A 14,652-nucleotide genomic window follows, 5' to 3' on the forward strand; every position below is an offset into this window, starting at 1 on the left:
TTAAAACATCCGTCTCATTCTTATTTATAAAATAAAATGTTGCCAGTGTTGGCTTTAGCAGATAATTTTCTATCTAGTATTTATTTACCAAACCAAATATAAAAAATAAAATAAAAAATTAATTAAAAAAATAAAATAAATAATAATAATAAATTATATTGGTACAATTGTCATTATGACAACAGGGAAGGGGGTGTTATTAATAATTTATTACGCAGAGAGAGAATGAGAGTGGCCTTAGTGTTACAAAACATTACCTGGGGATGAGAGGGTTATACAGATGCTAATTTTTGCAGTACATAATTGTCGAATGGCCCCATACATGTACATAATGACATAACGAAACAAACTGGAATTAAATGTTATTTTTCATGTATAACTAAAAATAATGGGACTGGGACTGGGAAACTCTATTAACATGCCCCTATCCACGAAGGTTCAGGCACGCCCACCACGGATTTAGCCTCTGACTTCGCCAGTGACTAACTCCGGAGCAGGGGGGGGTATAATGGGACTGCCATGTGCAAAACAAATCTATCATCATGATCGACTAATGAGTCCCTATTCACTATTAAGCAGAGATAAAAAAAAACATGAGGATGAAAACAAAAGAAGGAAAGCTGACAAGGTCTTGTAAAGTAGGGGGTGGGAGGAGTATAAGCTTTGTCGGAAGACAAAGACAGGGGTGCAATTCAGTGCTAGGGTGCTCAACCGAGATGCAGTGTGTTGTGGGATCAATTGTACTTGGTGGACAAGTGTACTGTGGTGCAATCACTTGCCTGTTCAGAATGACAATGATTTAGATTAAGTACTTTCGTGTTCAACATTTCAACTGTACTAAGACAAAAAAGGTGAGCAATTTGGTACATGTGCTTAAATAAAAGAAAACTTGTAGACTTTCGAAGTAAAATCCTAGGCCCCGTTCCACAAAGCGATCTTAGCGCTAAGATCAACTTAAATCCATAACAACCTAATGCACGTAAGGTGATCTTAGCACTAAGATCGTTTCGTGGATTGGGCCACTGGGGCATAGGCAGAGAGGAAAAAACGCTGAGGCAAACCCAGACCTGTAAAATAAATATCATTGTCATGGGAAAAAATAAAATAAATCTGGGGAAATTCCAGACAAGGCAAGCGCCTCATGCTGGCTACGCCATTGAAATCAGACACTATATTTAATTGAGGCGTCATTTGTCAGTGTAAGTAACAGGAGATTTTCAATGCAAAATGAAATGTGTAACTGTCCTATTATTGAGGTTAGCTTGGGGGTTAAAGCATAATGCAGTAGTACTAAATTGCTCAACTTTTTTTCTTAAATACAAAAGGGCCATAGCTAGGATATTTTATTTGGGGGGGGGGGGGGGGGGGGGGGGGGGGGGGGGGCGGGGCAACCGAGTAGTTAAAAGTCTAAAACTCCTGAAAGGTTAAGAAGAGAATTTTCTTTAAGTTGCTATAATTTTTTCTGGGGGGCAACTGCCGTCCCCCCCCCCCCCCCCCCCCCTCCCCCCCCCCCCCACCCCCCCCCCCCCCCCCCCCCCCCCCCCCCCCCCCCCCCCCCCCCACCCCCCCACCCCCCCCCCCCCCCCCCCCCCCCCCCCCCCCCCCCCCCCCCCCCCCCCCCCCCCCCCCCCCCCCCCCCCCCAACTAGCTACAGCCCTGTACGATAGTATTTTAGCATGACTATCATGGTCATGTTATGAACCAAATAAAACAATACATAGCAAGGCAAGCACATGGAAATAACAAATAGCACTAAAGCTAAAACAATAAAAATAAATTAAATAAACACAAGTTATAATTGAATGCTGATGGATTTCCTGTGATTCTGCAACAAAAGCTCCTATTTAAAGCTAATTATGAAATACAAATAACCAAGCAACTGTATCAATGTGGGAAGACAGTTGATCAGAAGGGGTCATACAAGGCCTCACTGAAAAGGTTCTTCGCCTAACTGGGAAAGGAATAAATGACACTGATAAACCTTTGCATACAGTAACTATATACTCAAGTGGATTCATATATTTTTAACTTAAAGAAGTGGTAGCACTTGTCTAAAGTGTTGAACTTACTAAAGAAAATGAAAAAAAAAGTAAAGTTCTTTTCAACAATATTTAAGACATCTTGAGGATCTCAAAAGCTGTTTATAAATGTAAACATCTCAGTGAATATTTTAACATAAAATTTAATAAATCAGCTGAAAGTGAATATTGCAGCCAGCTTATAACTGAAACATTTTGGCCTGTAACCAAAACATTTCAGGCTACAACTAAACTATTTTGGCCTTTTCAGGCTATAATTGAAACATTTCAGGCTAGAACTGAAACATTTCAGGCTAGAACTGAAACATTTCAGCCTATAACTGAAACATTTCAGGCTACAACTAAACCTTGTCAGCCTATAACTGAAACATTTCAGGCTATAACTAAAACATTTCAGGCTAGAACTGAAACATTTCAGCCTATAACTGAAACATTTCAGCCTATAACTGAAACATTTCAGGCTACAACTAAACCTTGTCAGCCTATAACTGAAACATTTCAGGCTATAACTAAAACATTTCAGGCTATAACTAAAACATTTCAGCCTATAACTGAAACATTTCAGGCTACAACAAAAAAAATTCAGGCTATAACTGAAACATTTCAGGCTACAACTAAACCATTTCAGCCTATGACTGAAACATTTTGGCCTATAACTGAATATCTCCCTCTAGAACTAGTAAACTAGAACATGTACCTTTAACTGTCTTATTATGTGGATTAAATGGAATACTGTGCAGTATATTTATATAAAATCATACTTTTTTCATTTCTGATTGAGCAGCTTACATGTGGCATTTCTGCAGCCTACAGCTATGTATTATTTACACTTCTACCTAAGCATTCCATTTAAAAATGGCTCAAACATACATCTACTGTGAGCTAATGTTACACACACAACATAGTAAAAGAATTGGTTAGAGTTTTCCGATATTAGTTTATATCACAAAGAATGCAGTGAGTTTCGTTGTACTAGCTTGTTGCATGGGGATCTCTACCAAGCAACATTTGTCAATGAATTAGAGTAGTGTCAAAAGTTTATATCACAAAGAATGCAGTGAGTTTCGTTGTACTAGCTTGTTGCATGGCGATCTCTACCAAGCAACATTTGTCAATGAATTAGAGTAGTGTCAAAAGTTTAATTTAATAGTGGCTTCATTTACGCACCATTACTAAATCAGGGTGAAAATACAGAACGTAAACAGCATAAATGGATTTGTATTCAGCATACCAAGCATCACATATTAAGTAAATATTAAGTGAAAACACTTTGGCCACTGACCAAACTTTTTTTATCTAGATCTATTCTATTGTATTCTGCATATAGATGCAGTAACTGCACAATAAAAATACATATAGTTTTTAAAAATCAAGTCAAACACAAGAAATACATTTAAAAATCTACTGTATATAGTATGTTTGTTAAATTACTTTTATGAAAAGCAAACATGAGCTAAAGAAAAAGTATTGCTTTATTAAAGGAACATACCCTAGTTTTTAAACACTACAGCATATTTTTCACTATTAGAGCCGTTTATGATCACTGAAATCAAACATTACTTATATTTTATTGTTTAGATTATCAATTTCCGTACAACCAAAGAGTTTCAGGCCTGGTGCTCATAAAATGTTTAGAGTCTAGACTCGAGACTTTAATAGAGTCTGAGACACTAAGGTCATGACAACGCCATACAAACTGTATGTGTGTGATGTCATTAGAGATTAGTCTGGACTCAAGTTTTATAAGCACGAGCCCTGGTCATTCTGGTGTTTCTAATAAACAAATTGTACCACAAAATGTATTTTTCATATTTTTATGCATGTGCGTCTGAGAAATAACAGTTTTGGAGTCAAGTTTTAGTCTATTTTTAAGGCTATTTCACTGTTTCAACGTCACTCTTGTTTCACCCTGTTCTAACATTATCAAATATATTACAGGTTTGTACATTAACAAAACTTAGTGTCCATTTTTACAGGTTGAAACTTGGGTCTGTGCCGTTAAGTGTTTTACTTTCATACTAAATCTAATCTAACCTTTCAATTTAATGTCTGTACAAGATTAAGCTAGAGATCTAGTCACAAAAAAAAATGTTGGGCATTTTCTTAATTTCATATTCTATTAACATATTCCATGCACACATTTACAACCTTGTCATGAATGTAATCACAATGCATTCTATTCCAAGAGGTCTCGATCAGACTTTATAAAAATTATTATCATATTAATATATTTTTTAACCAATATGGATTTTTGAATGTTGTGTTCAGGCACATTTGATAATGACCATTGTCAGTTTAAATATAACTGACATTAAACTTGCAGATCACGGTTTCAACACATGAAAATGGACAATAAGCTTGGTTAATCTACAAATTTGTAACACATTTGGATACAATTACAACAGAGTGAAACAAACTGTCTGTGACATTGACACGGGGGAATACCCTCTAAAAAAGACCATCTAGAACTTGTCTCTTCTTAATAACTGTTACTTCTCAGAGGTATGTACATTTTTGGAATTATAAAAAACGCTTTTCATATACTTCTAGTGCGTAGCCAGAGAGGAAAAAACACTGAGGCAAACCCAGACCTGTAAAATAAATATCAGTGTCATAGGAAAAATAAAATAAATCTGGGGACATTCTAGACGAGGCAAGCACTTCGTCTGCCTCATGCTGGCTACGCCATTGTACTTAATACAAATTCCAGGATGACCAGAAACATTTCGGGTGTACAGAAATGGGTATTCTAAACAATAAAATGTAAGTAATGTCAGTTTTCAATTACCAAAAACCACTCTATTATAGTGAATATTTTTTATTTTTTTTACAAAAACTAGGGTCTGTGACTCTAACATGGCAATCTTTTTAACAAGTATGTGTCCTACTAAGCATAAAGATGTAATCTCTACAACACTTATGACTAAAAACATGTAATTTATACAAAGTGTCTGAACAGTGCAGCTTGCAAATAAAACATCTTTCCTACACACTCGTTGGTGAGAACATCATTCACTGTGTTCATAACACATACTATTAACACACATAAGTGTGATAACAAGTTAAAGACATATGACTGGCTGCTCCTAGGTGATGACCAGGGCCACGTTCCATGAAGCGATCTTAGCACCAAGATCACCTGAAGTGCATAAAGTAGTCATGCACCTAAGGAGATCTTAGCACTAAGACTGCTTTAGGATAAGAGGCCCTGGTCGCTACTGCCATACCATCCAATGAAACAAAAATGAAATAACTCTGTGATGTATAAGTGAACCAGAAATTGATTTATCTTTCACTCACACGTTGACTACAAGCACTTGGGATGTAAATGTGTTTTAGTTGGAAAAGATGTTTAAATTTATTTTTTTAAATATGTAAGAAATGTAATACTACGGTCGTCTCTGCTGAGATACCATTTATCTTACAACTCATTTATAAACATATCCAACTTGCGTTTGCTCTCGTTAAATATGTTTAAAATAACTTGTACGGCAAATGGTATCTTACACCCTCTCATGAAGTATTCTCTACTTGCAACTCAGACATGTTCTGAACCTATACTTTATCTTTGCGCCAATGCACACATATAGTAATTTATCCTATAACTTACCCTTGATATCCATGTCATAAACCCATGTGATAATTTAGTTTATCCTATAACTTGCCCATGATATCCATGTCATAAACACATGTGATAATTTAGTGTATTAACCCAGTTAATAATGGCATGCAAATTTACATGGTCGCTAGGTAATGTTTCTGTGAATGGGTCATTTGTTTACAAGCCAACAAAAACCTGTAATGTTTTTAAAGATTTAGTTACAATGCATGACATCAAACTAATTTGTGATAATTGTAATGATGTCATAACCGATGGCAGGGACTTTAGTACTGTGGTTTACTAAAAACTTAATTAAAATATTTTAGAAGTGTTACAGTATAAATAGAATTCGCTACTCGTGTTTTTTTAATATGTAATATATTAACCTCGTCTAGTTAATCAGTATTTGTCCGAGCAGAGCTTCGACAAATACTGAATAACATAGACTCGGTTGATAGTTTTTAGGGTTTCCACGAGTACTCAGGCATAGGTCGAGTCTAGCCAGACTAGAGTCCATTCACAGGACTCGAGTACCGTACAAGGTGGAATACAATGATCAACTACAATACAGTGGACAATGTAGGACAATAATTTCAGCAGTAGATAATCAACAATATAAGTTACACAATAATTATATGATCAACGCTAGTTTCTCTTTTAATTGGTCACAACACTGAACATATACACTGGTTTCTGAATGCAATATGATATGCATGATTTGGCATCCATGTTCAACGCTGGAATTAGGATGCATAATGCCATTTTACTTTATTCCGTAATCTCATTATTATCTAGTGTAAAAGTCGGGTACATAATGCTATTTTACTTTATTCCTTATCTCATTATTAAATAGTGTAAAAGTAGGTTACTCTGGTCCAGGTCGAGTTTGACCCTCAAGTACTCGAGTCGAATATTTTGGACTCATGGAGGCCTTAATAGTTTCCATATTAAAAAATACTTTGTGACGAATCCTCTATATAAACTAATGTCAGAACAGGCAGCTTCTATTGTGAGTACACTTGACACCCTCTACTGTATACATATTTTAACAGTTTATTTACACAATTAACGCTATCATCAACAAATATACACATTAAAATTTTCACATTTCTTTTGGTTTGTGGAGCATGAGGAGTGTTTGAGTATTTATTTGAGGAACGATGCAAACATTTTCATAGACAAAAACAAGAAAAAAAAATCAATAATAATTACCAAAAAAATCAATAAACAGAAAAGAAAAGAAAAACTTGGTACATGTGGGTGATTAAGGAACCTTGACAGATGAGACTAACAATTCAGCTAAAAAATTTCAACTTTGAATGACACGATTGGTTTTAAGTGGATGTGCATGAAAGATTACAACATTTGCAATAAGTCCCTTAACACAAAAACACAAAAATAAAAAATTCAAACATCATAGCAACGCCAAATTGACTTGGAGATTGTTCTCGAGTGAAATAGACTATGACACGTTGGCGATGGCACAATGTAACAGAAATAACACATGGCACAGAGGAATGGTCAGCGTTGGTCTGGTGTGTATTGCATAATAGTTGTCTTGTAAAACACCTGAAAAATATAAGTAAACATACAAATTCAGGGCTAGCTCTGGGTGAGCAGAAAAACTGGCCAAATTATCTATTAAACTTAATTTTTTTTAGAAATGCAGTTATTTTCTAACAAAATATCAATTATTACATGAAATGATTTCACCAAATTAAAATAAAAATCGCCAGTCGTGGTGCACTGGCTGGAATGAGAAATAGCTCAATGGACCCACTGACAGGGATTGATCCCAAACCGACAGTGCATCAGTCAAGCGCTTTACCGCAGCAGGTAAGGATGGCAAACACAGGAAGTTAGGACAGCCAGTAAGGAAGCCAACCATGGCAAGCAAAGATGGCAACCAAGGCAAGCACGGTAAGCAACCACGGCAAGCAAAGAGGGCAACCACGGCAAGTAAGGATTTTAAAGTTGCACAACCGACACGCACAGAATGACAGTTTTCATGAAATATTGAGCCCTGACATACATGTAGTAGTTATAACTTAAGGCCAGTACAAGAGTGGTTACTTACGTGAACGTAACTAGTATCCACTGTCTGCTAACTTGTCTCTAGTTTCTATAATCTGGGTGTTGTTATTGGATGGAAGGATTTCATCACTGTCATATACACCTATAACATAGCCTAAATAAGAAGAAGAAAACCATTAAGTCTGAACCATCAATCACTTACAACAGGACAATCTATCAAAATACAAGCATATTTTTTATTATAAGCAAAAGACAAAGACATTAAAAACTTATTTCTAAACATCAGCTACTGGATGTCAAACATTTCCAGGGTTAGATATTGTGACGGTCTTCAGAGGAAATCTGCTACATTTTTCCATTAGTAGCAAGGGATCTTTTATATATGCATTCTCCCACAGACAGGATAGCACATGTCATGGCCTTAATTGATATACTGGTTAGGGCGGTTAGAATATCTCTCATACGTTATTCTACAAGTATTTTGTATTAAATTATTTAGAGCTATTTGTGAATATTTACTTATACATTTCATTTCAGCTTATTTTCATGCTTATATCCAATTAAGGTTCAAGCACACACCTCAGCTATCTGGGCTGCCTGTCCAGAACAGAGGGTTAGTGGTTAATTGTTAGTGGTTAGTGAGAGAGAAGAGGGTGTAGTGGCCTTACACCTACCCATTGAGCCCTTAAGAACTCGCTCTGGGTGAGAGCCGGTACTGGCTGCGAACTCTGTACCTACCAGCCTGTAGTCCGATGGCTTAACCACTGCACCACGGAGGCCGGTTAGTTATACACTAGATTTTGAAACAAAAAACAAATTTTCAGGTTAGTACACCAATTGTGCCATCCAGTATGAGCAGTGGTGGGGCCCAGATTGGGTCGGGGAAAAACCCGATCAGAAAATGGATCCACTGAGTGTATTCGATTCTTGGACCCAAGCACCTCAGGCATACACTCTACCAAGTTGTAACCGAGAAAACGAAAAGCGAAAAGAAAAGCAATCCCTTCCACTCCCAAATATACATTTTGTATGTACATGTAAACAGATTTGCATCACAATATCAATATCAATATCAATATATATATATATATATAATTTGTTTGTTTTTTTAATTTTATTATTTTTTTTTATTATTATTGATATATATATAACTTGTATGTCTTCCACAACCACCCCACCCCCCCCCCCAAAAAAAAAAGATTAAAAAAATAATAATAATAAATAAAAATCCAGGGGACAATATTTGAATATTTTAGATAACCAGATAACGTCTGTTTACATGATTTTTCCTAGTAAGCGATTGTTTGGTTACATGAATTATAATTATCTCAAATCTGCACTGATTACATACATGTATGGTAAAGTGACAGACCCTAGTTTTTAAATACTACGACAGTTTCACTATTGGAGCCATTTTTAATAATTTAAGTTAGAAGTACTTTTATTTTATTATTTAGAATATTCATTTTCGTACACCTGAAGTGTTTCTGGTCATCCAGGTTTTTGTAATACCCCAAAATGCATTTTCCATAATTTAAAAAATGCACGTTCGTCTGAGGTTATCGAAACAAGCTCTAGTTATTTTTAGATGGTATTTCCCCATTTAAACATCACAGACCAGGGTTTCTGCCAGAGAGTAAAATGGGTATGGCGCCATACCCAAATTTTTTGCCGATTTTATTTTTTTAAGTTAACCTTTTGACACAATTGTGATTTTTTTTAACCCCAACCCTAACCCTAACCCATTTTCTTTCTGAGGGAGGTCCCCCATACCCCCTATCAACTGTGGTTGCATTCAGCACACACATTTTAAATATTCAATTCCATAGTGCCATACGCAAAAATGTCTTTCTGGCAGAAAGCCTGCAAACTAGATTCTCTCTCTCTCTCTCTCTGTTATATCCTTATTCCAATGTGTTTGCAGGTTAGCAGATTAACTAAACTTAGTGTTCATTTTCACAGGCTGAAACTAGTCTGCGCCTTTAATTACAGTACTTCCAAGCTGATAATGTAAAGTTAAACTTAAGAACAAAATCAACAAAATTAAAACAAACATTCTGTTGCAAATCATCAACAGGGTTTGAACAACTGCAGTCGCTAAGAAATAAATTGATGTAGGTTGGGAGAATCATTGAGGGTACTTTTGTTCCTCTGGATAAAAATTACTGTGGTTAGTAAAGCTCTTAAGTGACAAAATGTATACACCTGGTGTACATTATATGTCAATATTTAACGTTTGTACTTTTGAAATATGTCTACACACAGCAAAATAAGCTTTCAGTCATGTTTATTTGCTGGATAAATTATTTAAAATTGAAAAATTGTCATAGGCAGGCTCAAAATTTCCATCGGTTGATTTTAAAATTGCCATGTGCAATAAATTCTTAAGTTCGAACACTGCATCCCCAAGAACAGTTACTTTAATACTGAGTAAAGTGACTTTTAGAATGTGTAACAGTTTACTATATGTATGTAACCCACAGACAGTTCGCTGAACAGAACATTTCCCATGAAATATTATGCTCGGACATCTTTTTAAAAAATCTGAAAAAAAACCCCATAGTGGAGTACTCTCATTTTCACAAAGAGAAGGAAGGAAATGGTTTATTTAAGGACGCACTCAACACATTTTATTTACAGCTATATGGCGTCAGAAATATGATTAAGGACCACACAGATATTGAGGGAGGAAACCCGCTGTCGGCGCTTCGTGAGCTACTCTTTTCAATTAGCAGCAGGGAATCTTTTATATGCATCATTCCATAGAGAGGATAGCACATACCACTGCCTTTAATGTACCAGTTGTGATGCACTGGCTGGAGCGAGAAATAGCCCAATGGGCCCACTGACAGGGATCGATCCTAAACCGACCGCGCACCAAGCAAGCGCTTTACCACTGGACTACGTGTCACAAAGAGAAGCCACAGTTAGTTCTGTCGGCGATGAATATGTTAATGAAATGCAATGCAGAGCTTCTAGAATTTTATAAAAATTCACTAGCCATGGGATCAGTGATTTTAAAAATGTATTAGCCATGATTAAAAATTCACTAGCCCTACTTTAAATAAATACAATTTTACTAATAGTAATAATCACGAAAAGAAGGAGAGATTGAGCTTACAAATCCTTAGATTGGGGTGGAAAGAGGGGTCAAGATATTCACATTTATGAAATATGTAAATGAAGCATTTGACAAGGTTTTGTTTCCACTAGCCGTCGGGCTAATTATAGTAATTATTTACTAGCCCAACACTGAATATCACTAGCCATGGGAGTGGGGCTACCATAATCTAGAAGCCCAGCTGCATTTTCACTTACTCTGTTTTCCTTTGGCAATAGTAAAACCAGCAGACCCTTTCTTCGCAATGAGTGACTTCCCTGAAATGTCGGCTCGCAGTACCATATACTTCGTGTTGCCGATCAACAGAGATGAACACCCACCCACACCTTCGACCAGACCAACCTCAACCTTCTCAAAAAATGACTTCGGTAGCTGTAATGAACAGAAAAAAAAGGTTAAAGTTCGCTTTGTTTAACGAAACCAGTGGTCTCTCCAGTATTCAGAAAAGGGATAGAGGGAATCGGTAGAGCTGGTTCAACTTATAGGAAGGGACGATACCTAAGATTTGCAGGGTACAAGTACTTCGAAAATGTCTTGTAAACGACGATGAACCTGATTACTCTGGCAGTTCAAGACGATGGCATGACTTGTGATTTTGGATGGCGGCCTAAATAAACGGATGGCGGATATTACTATCGCTGCCAATGGATGGCGGGCGTATTAGAAATAAGTCTTAAGAGATGGCAGGCCCACCATCACTTATGGCATGTAGCTAGACCCCTGGAAACCACTAGAGCACATTGATTTATTAATCATTGGCCATTAGATGTCAAATATTTGGTCATTCTGACGCATAGTACTTATCAGAGGAATCCCGTTACATTTTTCCATTAGCAGCAAATGATCTTTTATGCACTTTTTCACAGACAGAAAAGCAGATATCATGACCTTTGACTAGTTGTGGTGCACTGCCTGGAATGAGGGGGGAAATCAGTTGAATGGATCCAGGGAGATGGTTCGATCTTGTAACACAAGCACTTCAGGTGAGCAGTCAACCAATTGAGTTAAATCCTGTCATGGTGTGCCATTTTTAGCCTGGCATTGTGGTTAGGCCATCGGTCTACAGGCTGGTAGTTACTGGGTTCAGATCCCAGTCGAGGCATGGGATGTTTAATCCAGATACCGACTCCAAACCCCGAGTGAGTGCTCCGCAAGGCTCAATGGGTAGGTGTAAACCACTTGCACCGACCAGTGATCCATAACTGGTTCAACAAAGGCCATGGTTTGTGCTATCCTGCCTGTGTGAAGCGCAAATAAAAGATCCCTTGCTGCTACTCGGAAAGAGTAGCCCATGTAGTGGCGACAGCGGGTTTCCTCTCAAAATCTGTGTGGTTCTTAACCAAATGTCTGACGTCATATAACCGTAAATAAAATGTGTTGAGTGCGTCGTTAAATAAAACATTTCTTTCTTTCGTAACAAAAAACACACAAGACTCTCCAATCTATCAAGCTTTCTGCCAGAAAATAATTTGTGTGTACCTGTATGTAAAAAAAACAATGGTAATGCTATCATAACATTAGTGTGAAAAATGCTAGTTTTTTGTTATTTGCATGCAGCATAGTGTAATGATTGGTTTGCATGTTTAACCATTACATAACTAAGACATCATATAAGGAAACATATTGCTTGCTGCTATGATGTAATGCACCCTCTGGCTGGTTGCCATTACTTATTGAAGTTTGGAACTGCTGACCTCTGTGCAATATTGTACACAGCTTGAGCAACTAAAGTCTGTAGTGACAGATAGGCCACAAAATGTTAGCAGACACTGTATTAGGGAAGTAATCTTTGTTACCGTTTGGTAGGCAGCGATTAGACAGAATTTAAATAGATTGGTCTCCTACTGTAATAAATGCATTGATAACTGTCCAAATTGTTTTCTGGCTCTCTTATAGTCAAAAGTACTCGGGCTAGGGGTGGGGGAGGAGTCTGACATATTTGAGCAAATATTTGCACATCATCACATGACATGATGCTACTAATGTAGACGATTTATACACGATAAATCGGTATTGCCACGATACCGATGCGGTATACTGCCCAGCTCTACTGACATTGTAATTACTGAGCCGATCAGTGAAAAAAAATACTGACACTTTTCATCATCCCGTCAGTGCCACACCAGCAACTTCCGTCAAACCCAAAAATTCCGGCATGATGCGCCGACTTAACCGGCTGTCCTTGGACTGAACGTGTCAGAAGTTGATTAAGCCATGCTTCCCAGCCTGCCATTTTTCAACAATTTTGTGTTTAGATATAAAAATAACTTATTAATATATTATTTTAAATTAAAATTTCTTCTGAACGAATCTTTCAAGATAGCCGCCTCCTGCTTCCGGTGAATCTAAAATATAAAACCCACTTGAAAACGTTCCGGTTTAATATAACAATAAGAATACTTCCGGTCTGGGCCCACAATATTTTTTTTGCCCGTAAAACGTTATTCTGGGTCATATTATGAACGTGTGAATTCGCACACACACACACACACACACACACACACACACACACACACACACACACACACACACACACACACACACACACACACACACACACACACACACACACACACACACAAACAACAACAAACAAACAAAACAAACAAACAACAAAAGCCCCAAATAATAATAATAATAATTAGTAGTAGTAGTAATAGTAGTAGGTGGGTTTTTTTTTAATTTAATGTATTTATTATTATTGATTTGTTTGCAAATATAACAAAACAAAAATACAGTGACATGAAGGTTGTTACGTAATACAATGACATGAAGGTTGTTACGTAATTTTAAAGGGTGGGGTGGTCTTAGCGTTAGAATTTATTTATTTATTTATTATTAAAAAAAATTTAATGTCCCATTAATTTTGCGTCCCATTTGGATTCAATCGTTGAACAGCCCCCAAGAGCCTTTGCTCATCCGCCATGGAATCCATCACTGGCGAAGTCTGAGACAGTGCCCAGGAAAAACAAGCTTGAACATAAAATTATCATATGGTTTAACATGTCGGCAAGATAAATTCGTTGTAGAAGCATCTCTCGGGGTATATGGCTTTTTATGTACCCTCTGTGTGCTGCTGTTAGATCCACATGTAATAGTGGAGCTAATTTTAATTAGATTGGGACAGTTATAACGCTCTCATAACGGCCAGAGAAAACTGTATATATCACAACTGCGCAATCGGTGCTTATCAAACGGTAGTCCAACATTCCCGCTCTAATACAACAACAATCCTAGCTATGTTTGACGTTAAATACTGGCCTCGGTGGCGCAGTGGTTAAGCCATCGGTCTACAGGCTGGTAGATACAGGGTTCGCAGCCCGGTACCAGTTCCAACCCAGAGCGAGTTCTTAAGGGCTCAATGGGTAGGTGTAAGGCCACTACACCCTCTTCTATCTCACTAACCACTAACCAACTAACAACTAACCCACTGTCCTGGACAGACAGCCCAGATAGCTGATGTGTGCCCAGGACAGCGTGATTGAACCTTAATTGGATATAAGCACGAAAATAAGTTGAAATGAAATACCCTTAATGTTATTTGTCTCCAATATTAGTATTATTAAGTTTACGTAGCATTTTCGCTCTTTCGAGCGGTAATGTTGAATTTGACATGACCGGCATCGGTGGTGTCGTGGTTAAGCCATTGGGCACAAGGCTGGTAGGTACAGGGTTCGCATCCCGGTACCGGCTCTCACCCAGGGCGAGTTTTAACGACTCAATGGGTAGGTGTAAGACCATTGCACACTCTTCTCTCTCATTAACCACTAACAACTAACCCACTGTCTTAGACAGACAGCCCAGATAGCTGAGGTGTGTGCCCAGGACAGCGTGCTTGAACCTTAATTGGATATAAG

General features: G+C 37.4%; 1 protein-coding gene across 1 annotated transcript; it reads right to left on the reverse strand.

Moving 5' to 3' along the window:
- Positions 1 to 4,841: 4,841 nt before the first annotated feature.
- On the reverse strand, positions 4,842 to 13,128 carry LOC121375277 (profilin-1-like). The gene is made up of 4 exons (XM_041502655.1): positions 12,891 to 13,128; positions 10,993 to 11,167; positions 7,718 to 7,828; positions 4,842 to 7,209 (listed from the first exon to the last, which is right to left on the reverse strand). Exons 1-3 carry the CDS (start codon positions 13,026 to 13,028, stop codon positions 7,728 to 7,730), a joined length of 414 nt encoding a protein of 137 aa, XP_041358589.1. The 5' UTR covers positions 13,029 to 13,128; the 3' UTR covers positions 4,842 to 7,209; positions 7,718 to 7,727.
- Positions 13,129 to 14,652: the final 1,524 nt, after the last annotated feature.

The sequence above is a fragment of the Gigantopelta aegis genome, chromosome 1, assembly GCF_016097555.1.
Source record: "Gigantopelta aegis isolate Gae_Host chromosome 1, Gae_host_genome, whole genome shotgun sequence".
NCBI lineage: Eukaryota > Metazoa > Mollusca > Gastropoda > Neomphalida > Peltospiridae > Gigantopelta > Gigantopelta aegis.